At 40.6% G+C, this 13,441-nt stretch overlaps 3 protein-coding genes across 3 annotated transcripts; all 3 read right to left on the bottom strand.

The window, feature by feature from the left end:
* Positions 1–21: 21 nt before the first annotated feature.
* On the bottom strand, positions 22–1,456 carry LOC110766589 (GDSL esterase/lipase At1g29670-like). Its single transcript, XM_021969944.2, has 5 exons — positions 1,246–1,456; positions 1,039–1,166; positions 712–957; positions 378–627; positions 22–267 (listed from the first exon to the last, which is right to left on the bottom strand). The coding sequence occupies exons 1-5, from the start codon at positions 1,448–1,450 to the stop codon at positions 47–49; spliced, it is 1,050 nt and encodes a 349-aa protein (XP_021825636.2). The 5' UTR covers positions 1,451–1,456; the 3' UTR covers positions 22–46.
* Positions 1,457–2,274: 818 nt separating this feature from the next.
* On the bottom strand, positions 2,275–3,887 carry LOC148295277 (GDSL esterase/lipase At1g29660-like). The gene is made up of 5 exons (XM_088252243.1): positions 3,638–3,887; positions 3,265–3,389; positions 2,934–3,179; positions 2,589–2,835; positions 2,275–2,495 (listed from the first exon to the last, which is right to left on the bottom strand). The coding sequence occupies exons 1-5, from the start codon at positions 3,885–3,887 to the stop codon at positions 2,275–2,277; spliced, it is 1,089 nt and encodes a 362-aa protein (XP_088108369.1).
* A 526-nt stretch (positions 3,888–4,413) lies between these two features.
* LOC110766564 (GDSL esterase/lipase At1g29670) lies at positions 4,414–6,517 on the bottom strand. Its single transcript, XM_021969907.2, has 5 exons — positions 6,144–6,517; positions 5,739–5,863; positions 5,402–5,647; positions 5,026–5,272; positions 4,414–4,805 (listed from the first exon to the last, which is right to left on the bottom strand). The coding sequence occupies exons 1-5, from the start codon at positions 6,418–6,420 to the stop codon at positions 4,564–4,566; spliced, it is 1,137 nt and encodes a 378-aa protein (XP_021825599.1). The 5' UTR covers positions 6,421–6,517; the 3' UTR covers positions 4,414–4,563.
* Between the last annotated feature and the right edge of the window lie 6,924 nt (positions 6,518–13,441).

Raw genomic sequence — 13,441 nt, 5'->3', positions numbered from 1 at the left:
GTCAATGTGAAGTTTATTTGCATGACTTCTCATAAAAGCTCCATGATTATAACCTAAGCTGAACGAGGTGACTGATATCCATTGGGTAAGTATCGGACGGATCAAAAGCAGTATATGTTCTTATTGCAGTGATATGGTTCAAGGCCTCAGTAGGATGAAATCCATCCCAAAACACATACTCACTCCTATTTTGGCATGGAGTTTGGCCAGCAGCACATTGACCAATATTGTTTACTGGGCAGCACCCAACATTAACAACCCTGAACCCTGAAATTAATTAACAAAACAATTAATTAATTACTTGATTATAAATTAATGTCCTCTTAACAATAGCAAATAGAGAGATTGGTCCCAAGAAAGAATGTGTATGTGTGTACCAGCAGCTGCAGGGTCGCCCGACCCCATCCCAAAGCTGTTGACATAGATGAATTTTGCATCTCTCAGATTGGCGTTGAGCTGATCGACCAAAGATACAAGCTTTTGGTTAAACATTTGGGCTGCACTGTTCAATTTATCAACACATGCAGACCCATTCGTTCCAAATGTTGAAATCGCATTTGGGGTGCAGCCTATAAGTCCCAGCCCAACCAAGGCCACCTTCCTTGCTCCATACTTGTCGTTCAAAGTCTTCAAAAACCAGTAAATTTAATTAATTAATTGTTTGTTCTAGTCACAAAGACATATATGGGAAATTAATTAGTAACTAATTACCATTATTTGGCGAGAATATTGTTCAATAAGAACTGCGGTATATTGTTCAAGGTTGTATATGCGACTGGTGGGATAAAATTGAGGCTTGAAGTAATTGTTAATGTAATCATTGTTTCCCATTCCAACTGAATATAAGCATTTGTTTAAATACTGCAAAGCTGATTGTTTACTTCCAAGTATGGAAGCAATGCGTATGGCTGTAACTTGGTGATTAAGTAATTGCTGATCTAAGTTGATATGACCACCCTGCAAGGAGAAAATATATAATTTGATATCTGAATAACTTATTTAATTAAGCTGATTTGCAATGATATTAGTTTTAGTTACCAATTGGGAGCCAGTTTCGACTCGAATTCCTGCTGCGCCAGATGCATAATTCAGACCTTTTAAAATGTCTGGACCCTTATTGCTAGTTGCAAATGGAGGGATGAGATTCTCAAAACCCAGAAGTTGAGCTGTAATATATATATATTTATGTCAACGGGAGAGACATAAAAGAAATTTAGAAAGGGAGAGGAAATATGTAAGACCTACCTAATATGTCAACGGTGGTCCGGCCGTTGCAAAACCTTCCGGTTGGTCCAGTGAGAAAATCAATCCCGTAGGGCTGGTAGTTCACTCTGGCCGTGGTGAGGAGGTTGTTATTATTGCCATTATCGGCCAATGAATCACCAAAAATGAAAAAACAAGGAACTCGTGGTGCTCCACAAATTGGATCCACCAAAACGACGACCATCATGAACAATATTGTTGTTGGCACTTTTGCCATTATGGAAATTATAACACTGAAAGGGGAGGGAAGTATACAAATTAAGAAGTGAAGAAAATGGAGACAGGAGGGGGAGTATTTATAGACAGAGGGGATTGGAAATGTTACATGCATGTGAAGCTAAATGGGCAATTGGTATGGTCAAGATTGATAGCTTTGCCTTTTTTTTTTAATAAATAAAAAATGTCATCTTTGACACAAATACAAGAAAACTTGCCATAATAATGCTTATTTTATTTTATTTTTTGGTCGAAACCACAATAACGCTTACGATCGATGAGAAATTAACAGGGTAAAGGGTTGTGGATGAATTTTTTATTTATTTTTGGGCAACCAAATATAATAGATAATGGTTGTAATTGGAAACAAGAGATGGCATGAGCAAAGGATTTTATTCCCAATATTCTCCCATAGGGTATGGATATGATTTGAGTCAAGATTGGCAAAGATATTGAAGCTAGCTCTAACCAACTTCAATCATGTCTAAAAGAGGGACATGATGATGATGTCTACATGCAAATTATTTTTGGCAAGTTGTGATAGTTTGTAAAAGAAAGAAAAAGAAAAAAAAAAAAGATTTTGACCACTTCTTCTACTCTTGTTGAGATATGATCACTTTTGTAACTTTTATCTAACGGAGGTGCCCAAGGTTTACATGATCGTCCACTAATTCTTCTACAATTACAATAAAATATTAATCCCATGTCAGGTAACAATTCATTGATCAGATGATATGGGGAAGATTAATTTCCCAGTGAAATTTATTTGCTTGGCTTCTAGGGCTACATGCATGATTATAGACTAAGTTGAACAAGGTGACTGATATCCAACGGATAAGTGTCGGACGGATCAAACTCGGTGTATGTTCTTGTTGCAGTGATTTTATTCAAAGCCTCAGTGGGATGAAATCCATCCCAGAACACATACTCACTCCTGTTCTGGCATGGAGTTTGGCCAGCAGCACATTGACCAAAATTATTCACTGGGCAGCACCCAACATTCACAACCTTGAAACCTGAAAACGAACAAAAAGAATTAATTAATTTGTTAATTAGTGTCACTTGTATTAAGCATAGTTAATTAGTCCCAAGGATTAATGTATTTATACCAGCAGCTGCTGGGTTCCCTGAAGCCATTCCAAAGCTGTTGACATAGATGAATCTTGCATCGGTCAGATTGGTGTTTAGCTGATTGACTAGAGCTAAAAGCTTTTGGTTAAAAAGGTGGACCGCACTGTTCATATAATTCACACATGCGGACCCATTTGTGCCAAATGTTGAAATTGCATTTGGGGTGCAGCCTATTGATCCCAATCCAATCAAGGCCACCTTCCTCGCTCCATTCTTGTACAAGCTCTGTTAAAACAACATCATCGAACAAGTTAAAAAATAATAATTTTCAATCAAATTGAGCAAATATTGTATTTTTAAAGTCAAAATTAATAATTACTAACCTTTATTTGACGAGAATATTGATCAATAAGAAGTGTGGCGTATTGTTCAGGATTATATATGCTACTGGTGTCATAAAATTGAGGCAGGAAATAGTTGTTTATGTAGTCATTGCTGCCCATTCCCACTGAATATAAGCATTTGTTTAAATGCTGCAGAGCCGATTGGTTATTTCCAAGTGTGGAAGCAATGCGTGAGACTGTGACTTGGTGATTTTGTAGCTGCTTATCTAAGCTGATACGAGCACCCTGCATGGAGGTTAATTATTTTTAATTACCTAGGGTTTGTACGTATATAATAACATGTTGTTGTGATTAATTAGTAATTACGTACCATTTGGAAGCCAGTTTCTGTTCGAATTCCTGCTGAGCCTGATGCGTAGTTCAGACCTTTTAAAATGTCTGGGCAGCTAGTAGCTGCAAATGATGGGATGGGGTTCTCAAAACCCAACAGTTGAGCTGTAATGTAAACATCATAGGAAGTTAATATGATCCACTTTTTCTTTAGGTAAAAATAGTTACACGTAAGATTCTAAATACGTGTTATCATCTACAAACCACACGTATCAAGTAAACTTAAATATTATGCTCATGCTCAAACCAATAAGCAAACAAAACAAGAGGAGAACATATATATGTGAACAAACAACAATTATAGCGAGCCGAGCATGTTATAGAGATTCAGAAAGAGTGATGCAATACAAGACCTAGTATGTCAACTGTGGTCCGGCCATTGCAAAATCTTCCTGTCGGTCCAGTTGGAAAATCAATCCCGTAAGGTTGGTAGTTGACTTTAGCAAAGCTCCGGAGGTTGTTATTATTGCCATTATCAGCCAATGAATCACCAAAAATGAAAAAACAAGGTACTTGTGGTGCTCCATTAACAAGACGAGATTGTGATATTGAAACCACGAAAACAACAATCAGGATGAACCCTAATGTTATCTCTTTTGCCATTATGAAATTATAACAAAGGTGGTATGTATACAAATTAAGAAGAGAAATGGAGGCAGGAGAGAGCATTTATAGAGGGGAGGGGATTGGAAATGTTAGCTGTTTTGTCCTTTTAAATGAGATTTTGACCATCCGCTTGTTTGAGATATCAGTTTTGTAACCCGTCAAAAGAATGTGCTGTGGAGGTTTTGATTGACTGATTAATAATTGGTCAACTCAGACTTGCCAGGTCATGGTTCGTCAACTACCGACAATTTGTTCACTCGAGTAAGCCCTTTTAAAATGGGCCAAAATGGAAAAGTGATCATGAACGAGTCTCATGTGTCAATTAAGCCCATGGTCCATTGACTTTTGCTAAAGTCCATCCAAAGCCCTAGAACAACTTCTCTTTTGAGAGAAATATTAATCAAATAGCTAGGTACCAATAACCAAACTCACTTTTTTTTTTCTTTTTCAATTGTTGGTCAGGGAAGATTCGAACTTAATATCGTGTCCAAAATTGGAAAATGAAGTACCATTAGATCAAAAGTTAGTTGGTAAAACCCAACTTATCAACGGAAAAAATGCATATGATATGTGACAATTACATTCTTATTTAGCAACAAACATATTTGTTGCTTAGATGAAGAAAAGATTTTCACATTAATTTTATTTGCAAGGATTCTAGGCTTCTAGGTAACTAGATCGCTGTGACTTGAGGCTCAAGTTGTAGCTGAACTAAGTGACTGATATCCATTGGATAAGTGTCTGAAGCGTTATAAGCTGAGTAGGTTCTGCTGGCAGTGATTAAATTGGAGGCCTCACTAGGATGAAATCCGTCCCAGAAAACATAATCAGTCCTATTCTGGCATGGAGTTTTGTTAGGAGCACATTGACCATATTCATCCACTTCACAGCACCCAGCATCCAAAACCTTGAACCCTGAAATTATCAAACCAAAACAAATATTCAATTTCATAATCTTTTTTTCTTCTTTTGTCGAAGTTAGAAAGGGGAGGGGATTTCTCACACACACTGCCAAGGTATCATGGGGGTTTGAATCTCAGACCATTAGGATAGACCCCGTTGGCTTCAATTCCATACTTAATATAGCAGACAAAAACAAAAAAAGGAGAGAGATTCAGAATTGAATTATATGTACCAACTAATGTAGGGTCCCCTGAGCCCATTTCATAGCTGTTGACATAGATGAATTTTGAATCAGTAAAATTGGTGTTGAGCTCATCAACAAGAGCCACAAGCTTTTGATTAAATTGTTGGGATGCATTGTTCAATTTTTCCACACAAGAAGATCCATTGGTACCATAGGTCTTAATTGCATCTGGGGTGCAGCCAATTAGCCCCAGGCCAACCAAAGAAACCTTCCTTGCTCCATACTTGCGCAACCTCTTTCAAAACATAATACATCAAACAAACGAATCAAATTTTGTTGTTGTTTTGGTTGTTTCAAATTCATTTAATCTCAATGAAATTTGGAAAAACAATTCATGCATGTGTTAATATTAGTACTTACTAACCAGTATTTGCTGGGTGTATTGTTTGATAAGAACTTCTGCATATTCCTCAAGGGTATATTTTTGACTGGTCTGGTAATACTGAGGCAGGAAGTAATTGTTAATGTAGTCATTGCTGCCCATCCCAACTGAATATAAGCACTTGTTCAAGTGCTTTTTGGCTAAGCTTCTCTTCCCAAGTATGTCGATAATTCGCAAGACTGTGGTTCTGTGATTCTTCAGCTGTTCTCCCATGCTGATACATGCACCCTGCAAGAGCACATTTTTAAGTGCTCGATAATTAGACACTGGAAATTAACCTGTCAAATGCAAAAGTTAATCAAGTGATTTAAGTATATACCAACTGACTCCCACTTTCTTTTCGAATTCCTGCTGCACCAGATGCATAATTCACTCCTTTAACTATTTCAGAGCCATTGGCATATGCAAATGGTGGAATGTAGTTTTCAAATCCCAGAAGCTCAGCTGTAATGAGAAAATGTTCACTTAGCACAAACCAGTCTTGTGTTTATATCTTTTAAACACAATTAAAGGACCCCAAAAGGCGAGAAACACTTGTGTGGAACGGGGATATCACTGTTTCACACAAGTTTTTCTACCAAAATGCAGGAGAATATAATTTTATACAGCTACCCTTTTGAAAACAGAATATAAACTACAATGTGAACCATCTTATCTCAAAGCAATTTGCATATTTGAAAGCAAAGACCAAATAAGAAGATGAAGGTAAAGAAGAGGTCCAGACCAAGCACATCAACTATGTTTCGGCCATTGCAGAACCTTCCTGTTGGGCCCTGAGGAAAGTCAACGCCATAGGGACTGTAGTTGACTTTGGCAAATGTGGGAAGCAAGTTGTTGTTGCCATTATCAGACACAGAGTCTCCAAATATGAAAAAGCAGGGCACCTGTGGCTCTTCCACCTGTGGCTCTCGCACCTGTGGCTTTCCCTGAACAAAATGTTGAGTGTTCAACACCAAAGATAGAGCAATTGCTACCAACAATAGTTTCATGCCACAAGCCATTTTGAACACAGAAAACAGAAGAACGAATTTGGAAAATTTATTTTAAGCCAAGATTAAGGAATGGAAAAGAATGAGGCAGAAAACAAAAGCCAGAGTGGCTACTTTTATAGGCTAGGATAATGGAACTGTTAGACTATGGACCAACTGCATTATGAAAAGGCTTAATACCACAAATGGTGGTAAAAATCAATCATGTAGTTTTAATTTTTTTTAAATTACCCAAATGAAGGGTATGATCATTTGGTGCTTATTTCACACAATTATGGAGGCCCAATAATGAAATGGGTGCAAAATAATACGTCTACACGTGACGCGACGCATACGTGAACTTCACCCTGCACAAAATTGACGAAAATTGAATATTTGACAGAACACCACAAGAGTTTTTTCTAGCAAAATTGCCTGAACCACATAGGCAATTTTAAGCCTTATGCCTAAATTGACATTATGAAGTTAGGTAAGAATAAATAACAAGCCTTGCTGTGTCTTGTTGGCAGAAAGAATCGAAATAGTTTTCTTGACAAACGGTAGCTCCAAGAGAAAGTAGCTGCCACATGCAGTAATATTAGAAAACAAAAAAAGAAGTAAATATTCACATGCTTCCTAGACTTCTAATTGGAATGTCATTTTTCACACCAAAATATCACATGTCCTTGAAAAGAAGTGGACAGACAGCTCTTCATCAATTTAAAAATGGCTTCAATGGATTGAGACAAAATCTGATAATCCGTATGATACCTAACTACACCTAACAGTTATTCAAAACGTCTTTGTCTAAATTCAGTGACGAGCATATCCCACCATGAATTTGTTAATTATGTAGTCAATTAATGTGTTAATTATGTAGTCAATTAATGTGTTAATTATGTAGTCAATTAATGTTTGGCACCTACTATGTTTGGCACCTACAATATTTGGGGGGCTTGACTAGGTTGGTTGCCTAACTTGGTTGGTTGCCTAACTTGGGGGGCTTGACTAATGTCTTAGGAATTTGTATATATATGTGTTGATTGTAAGTAATGAAACATAAGTGAAAATCAGAAAATATTCTACAACTCTCATTCTCTCTACACTTTCCACTCTCTACTCTCAATATTCTCTATGTTTTAGCATGGTATCAGAGCCTATGGCTAATCCTTAAGATCCTCTATCAAATTGAGAGTCGTTGGCGTTTTTTTCATGTTGCTGTAAATTCTCTTGTTTCTGTTAAATTTCCTCTCTTTATTTGTATGGGCAATAAGTCCCTTGGCCACGATGGCCTAATTTGTTTCCTATGGGCAGTACGTCTCTTGATCACCATGATCTCTTTCCTCCGTGAGCCTCGTCATCGCTCACCGAGCCATTTCCTTTCCTCCGCGAGCCTCGTCACCGCTCGCTGAGCCTTTTCCTACTCGGCCTTGTCTCTGTCCTGCCCAGCTACACTATTGCCGATGTTCCCTTTGCACAGCCACTCTGGTGTTTGCATCATCTCTTTGCTCTCTAACGAGCTCTCCTTTCAACTCTCTCTTTCCAACCCCTCTCATTGTTTAGCTCCCGTATAAGCTCTTCTCTGTGTTTGAGTTTCTCTCATTGGGATTTCTCTTCCCTATTTGCTCTTCTTTTCTTTATTGATTTTATTTGCTTTTGCCAACTTGTTGGCCCAAGGGTGTTTTATTTTCTTGTCTTATTTCTATCTTGTCTACCTTTTTTTTCCTTTCCAATTTGACTATTTCTCTCTCTCACGCCAACATCTTGTGTTTTCTTATTTATGGTTTCTTTTCTCACCACCTATCACATACTTCTTACTTTATTCCCCTTTATTTCCTTAAATTATTTCTTCCACTCTATTTCCATCCCATTTTTGTCTGATATATTTCTTCTCCCTTGTTGCCTTTCACTTTTCTCTGTGTTACCCACGGGTGTTTTCTCCTCATCTCTTCGTTCTCATGCACACCACATTTGTGCCTAATGTTTTGGTGGGTATCAAAGTTTTCTGTCTACCCATATATATATATATATATGAAAATCTTTTCTTTGCTACCTCTTCTCTTTCACGCCAATAACTTGGCTTCCTTTTCCCTTTATTTTATTGGACTTGTTTTGCACCATATGCCTCTTCCGTTTCAACACCTCTTACACTTGTCCACATCACCTACCCTATCTATACAATATTCATCCCTTTCTCTCTATGTGTGCATACACGTCATCCACCTTTATTCATTTTTAATCCTTCTTTCTTTTTGGGTTGCAGACTCTTTTCCATCTTTTATTCCTTTTCTCCAGTTGTCGGATGCCCATCTCCATTCCACATTTCCTTGCATTTGTTTCTACCACGAGACTGGCATGTTTGAGTCTCTTTACTATTATTTCATTTTCTCTTCTTCCAAATCTCGACCCTCTACCAGTGTCAGATTTGAGGGGGAGATAGATGCAACTTTATTTGGGTGCTGCAACTTTATTGTCATTACCGGTGTTGCTTTCTCCAAATCTCGACTCTCATACGTCGTCGGATTTGAGGGGGAGTGACACTGCTGCTCATCTATTCCGCTGCCTGCAATTCAGTTACCTATCTGCCATGACTGATTCTTCTACATCTGAGCTTCAGTCAGCTTCTGTTTCTCAAGTGCCACTGCTCTTATGGTTCTGACAATCCCTTCTCTTCAGGGGGAGAGGAGGAGTGAAGAGAAGTTGTGTCTGCAATAATGGAAGTATTTGTGACGTTGCTAGTATTGTTGTTGTTGCTTACTATATCCTTTGCTGCTGCCTTTTGTGTCCCTTTGCTGTTAACAGTATTGTTGCTCCTACCTGTTATGACTCTTGTTGGGGACAGTGTTGCTGGGGATAGTTATATTGCTCTTGCTGGTGCCAATGTCTTAGATTTCTCTCACTGGTGCCAGTGCCACTGATCATATGGCTCCATCGACCCCTTCTCTTCAAGGGGAGAGGGGGAGTGAAGAGAAGTTGCCTCTGCTATTGCTACTGCCACAGTTGTTTGCCCTGCCTTGTCTTGCTGGTGCTAGTGTTGCTCTTGCTGCTGCCAGTGTTGTTGTCTCTTGTTGAGGACAATGTTGTTGTTGCTTCTACCGTGTTCTTGCCTTTACCGGTGTGTTTCCGATGTGGTTATGCCCGTTGACCTTACCTTTGCTCTTGACTTTCCGTACCTTGCCTTATCCTATTTTTTAGGGTTTGGTTGCCTTTGCCTTTGCTTGGGTTTGGTTTGCCTTGCCCTTGCCTTTGTCGTGCCTTACCTTATCTTTAAGGTTTTGTTGCCCTATCTGGGCTTTCTTTGCCATGCCTTGACACCTTGCCTTTGCTTGGCCTTTATTTGTCTTACCTTGCCTTACCCTTTCTTTTTAGGGTTTGGTTTTACCTTGACGTGCCTTTCCCGATTTTAGGGTTTGGTTGTGTCCTTGCCGTGTTCACAGGGTTTCTGTGTTCTTTACCTTACCTTTGCCGTGTTCACAGGGTTTCTGTGTCCTTGCCGTGTTCACAGGGTTTCTGTGTCCTTTACCTTACCTTTGCCGTGTTCACAGGGTTTCTGTGTTCTTACCGTGTTCACAGGGTTTCTGTGTTCTTTGCTTTGCCTTTGCCTTGTTCGCATGGTTTATGTGATCTACCGACCAACCGGCTGCACTTGGATTTGGTGTTGCCACCGACAGACCGAAATGATTAACTTCAATGTGGCCTTTGCTCCACGTGTGGCCCACCATGTAGTGGTCCCACGTGAGGGGGCATGTTGAAGTGGATCGACAGTTTATTAAGAAGAAGCTCGATGCAGACATATTAATGAAGGAAGTCTCTTGTTATAGCTTTCCACAACTCTCTTGGCAAGTTGGGCATTGGTGATATCTATGCACCAACTTGAGGGGGAGTGTTAATTATGTAGTCAATTAATGTGTTAATTATGTAGTCAATTAATGTGTTAATTATGTAGTCAATTAATGTTTGGCACCTACTATGTTTGGCACCTACAATATTTGGGGGGCTTGACTAGGTTGGTTGCCTAACTTGGTTGGTTGCCTAACTTGGGGGGCTTGACTAATGTCTTAGGAATTTGTATATATATGTGTTGATTGTAAGTAATGAAACATAAGTGAAAATCAGAAAATATTCTACAACTCTCATTCTCTCTACACTTTCCACTCTCTACTCTCAATATTCTCTATGTTTTAGCAGAATTTAAAATTCCATCTATATTAGAAATGATTGAGAAGAATGTTGAAAATTATAAAGAAGAGAGATTAGCATGGTTCGGCTATTATGATCTACCGCCACAAGACATTGAAAGTCGAAACCCTAACTAAGCTAGTCACATCTCTCAATTATTTGGCATGGATGGAGATCCATTGATAGAATAGAAAAGTATTACAATACTTATTTTTGGCACAAGACCTTAGATGGCCGCATTGGCCTCAGCAGCAAGCACATGAATCACATATAATAGGGCCAGCCAAACCCCCTTCAAAGTCCCCATTAGCATTCCAGATAATTACCCCAAAGCCTCATCTGAAGGAATCACTCACCCACACTCTATCTATATTAATATTTACAAAATTTCCATGAGGGGGTATCCAGGAAGTAGGGTCAGCACTTGTTGTTAGTTCTGTAACATCATCGATGTCAATCTTTGGCCACACATCAATAAACTCTCTTTTGGCACATAATACTTTCTCAATCACCACAATTGGCTCAATTATGCTCCCCTCAATCATAGCTTTGCATGTGGATTTCCAAATTTCTCACACCAGAAAACTCACAAGAGCATGTTCTTCTTCTCCTCTTTTGTGCAGGATCTGATATTAAGCAACTTACTCAACCGAATATCAATAGTACGAAAGCTTTGGGTATCAATACGGAAATAGAGAGTAGACCCAAACCACACTGCCTGAGTCCAAGGACAAAGGAAAAGAACATGTTTGTTGACACCATAACTGACCAAGCAACTAGAAGACTAGAAGGAACTCTAAGCAAAGCAAGAGGAGTCCCACATCGGAAAACAACAAGAAGTGAAGGCTCCCTCTCACCTATAAAAGCATACCACTCTCCACTTAAGAGAGGATTCGAAACTGAGCTGGGCTCCCTCTTCAGGACTCTCCTGTTAGTCTGGCCTTCGAGTCCTGGGTCTCCAGACCCGGGGACTTGACTCCTGGGCTCCAGACTCCAAACTTTGTACCTTAGGCCCTAGGCCTTCTTCCATTTATCTTTGGGTCTAATCCCCTTGTACAAATGTAAACAATATCATAATGAGAACATCTTCTCTGTGGACGTAGCCCATTCATTAAGGGTGAACCACATATATCTTGTCTTTTGTATATTCATAAACTGGCTAAGTCCTCACATACACGCTGAAGGTCCAAACCTTCACCCATCATCCATCACACCTCATCACTAAGTTGGACTCAATCTTGGCCCAACCATTTTGAGCATCAACAGTTTGGCGCCGTCTGTGGGAATTGACACAAAAGGCTTCTGTCGTTCTCCCCTCTCCAGTGCTCTTCGGCACCCATACAATCAACATCACCTAGGCTGCCGTTAGGCAATGCCTTACTGGAGCCACCTTGAATGCCAGGTCAACAAATTGCAGAAGATGATATTTTAAGAAAAAGCCAATCAGTGTGGCTATACTTTGCATGGCTTGCAGGGCCAACCCAACATCTCAGTTCAAAGTACCGACCGACACTTCTTTGAAGAGTAAAAATATGGGGACTTGAGCTTGTCCCACAAGCTCCATCATTCGGCGTGCGCTGCCTTCGGCACCCCACCATACCCTTGCCATGGTCACGACACCCTTGCTTGGCTGACCCAGGTTCCTTACAACAGTACAAGAGACCCCAGCCTTAGCTCCGAAGGTCTATCAGTCGGAGCTTGCCGAACGAACTTGAGTCTTCTCCTTGCAAAAACCCTTGCAGCCATCTATCTATCTTTCAAAAGCTCTTGCCAAAGACACCCCAGCTCTGGCAAAAGCATTTGAAACCTCACGGCACCAATTGAAGCCAAGAGAAATCGCGAACGCCTTGAAGGACCAGCTAAAAACTTTGCCCACACTTCAGAAGGATCGAAAGGCTCCAATCACTTCCTTGCCGTCAGTCAAGGACCCAGACCCTAGACGGTCCTAGATTGGATGAACCCCCCTCCACGAACAAATGATGAACGACACCACGGACCCAGCTCCAACTCGATGCGAAAACTAGGCACTTAGACCCACTCCTCGCCGAAGACAGATCAGCCCCTCACCAAAATACCTTCGAATATCTCTTGCCGATCGGCACCTCCTCCGAGCTGAACTACGGACCCAGCTCCGAATATATTTTGGAGCCTAGCTTCCCTGCCGAACGGCAGGGAGCATGCAGAAGGTGAAGGAGTGACTTACCAATTTTTGGCTGACCCAGCCCCTCAAGCTAAAAGGTGACGACATGTCTTAAGCTAATAGGGGACTTGCACCTCCTCTCCCCAAACCCTGGCCCTTATCTCCAATCTTTGGACTCCCTTACCGAAGGTATAAAAACCCTAGCTATAAAAGCACAAGGGCCCAGCTACAAAAAGGCCCCAGCTACGTTTCAAAAACGGAAGGACCCAGCCTCTAAAAATCCGAATCTACCCTCAAAACCCTAGCCACCACCTGGGTCAAGGAGGCTTGCCGAAGCCCAGCTTTGGAACCCGGCCCCAAGGCCATTGCTCAAGCCCAACATCGCATAAAACTCCATTGCTGAAGTTTCAAACACACCTTCGCGCCACCTTGGCCTTTCTACTAAACGAACACTCGGACCCCCATGGACCCAGCTCGTAAAGTGCTCCCCAAGACACCCTTGCCAAATCTGGAAGCCCCCAGCCCCCGCTGAAGCCAAGCTCCACAGAGCACAAACCCCAGGCCTTTGCCAAAGCCCAGCTCATGAGGCCCACCTACCAAGAACTTGGAAACTCGCGGGATCAAGCCCCTCATTCTTCCTGCCGAAGGACAAGCCCTTGCCGAAGCTTTGAAGGCCCAGCTCCAAGGACATGCCACAAGCTCAAATATCCACAAGGTACCCAAATTTCTTAAAAT

Source organism: Prunus avium, chromosome 4 (assembly GCF_965620075.1).
Source record: "Prunus avium chromosome 4, drPruAviu1.hap1.1, whole genome shotgun sequence".
Classification (NCBI taxonomy): domain Eukaryota; kingdom Viridiplantae; phylum Streptophyta; class Magnoliopsida; order Rosales; family Rosaceae; genus Prunus; species Prunus avium.
Note: the sequence above shows the minus strand (reverse complement) of the source record. Positions and strands in the feature narration are given on the sequence as shown.

Excerpts from the sequence above, each read along its gene's own strand:
- LOC110766589 (XM_021969944.2), bottom strand. The coding sequence starts at position 1,450 with ATGATGGTCGTCGTTTTGGTGGATCCAATTTGTGGAGCACCACGAGTT. Across the intron at positions 1,167-1,245 it reads GACCACCGTTGACATATTAG|CTCAACTTCTGGGTTTTGAG; the intron begins GTAGGTCTTACA and ends TATATATTACAG. Across the intron at positions 958-1,038 it reads TCGAAACTGGCTCCCAATTG|GGTGGTCATATCAACTTAGA; the intron begins GTAACTAAAACT and ends TTCTCCTTGCAG.
- LOC148295277 (XM_088252243.1), bottom strand. The coding sequence starts at position 3,887 with ATGGCAAAAGAGATAACATTAGGGTTCATCCTGATTGTTGTTTTCGTG. Across the intron at positions 3,180-3,264 it reads CAGAAACTGGCTTCCAAATG|GGTGCTCGTATCAGCTTAGA; the intron begins GTACGTAATTAC and ends ACCTCCATGCAG. Across the intron at positions 2,836-2,933 it reads AATATTCTCGTCAAATAAAG|AGCTTGTACAAGAATGGAGC; the intron begins GTTAGTAATTAT and ends TTGTTTTAACAG.
- LOC110766564 (XM_021969907.2), bottom strand. The coding sequence starts at position 6,420 with ATGGCTTGTGGCATGAAACTATTGTTGGTAGCAATTGCTCTATCTTTG. Across the intron at positions 5,273-5,401 it reads AATACACCCAGCAAATACTG|AGGTTGCGCAAGTATGGAGC; the intron begins GTTAGTAAGTAC and ends ATGTTTTGAAAG. Across the intron at positions 4,806-5,025 it reads AGGGGACCCTACATTAGTTG|GGTTCAAGGTTTTGGATGCT; the intron begins GTACATATAATT and ends TGATAATTTCAG.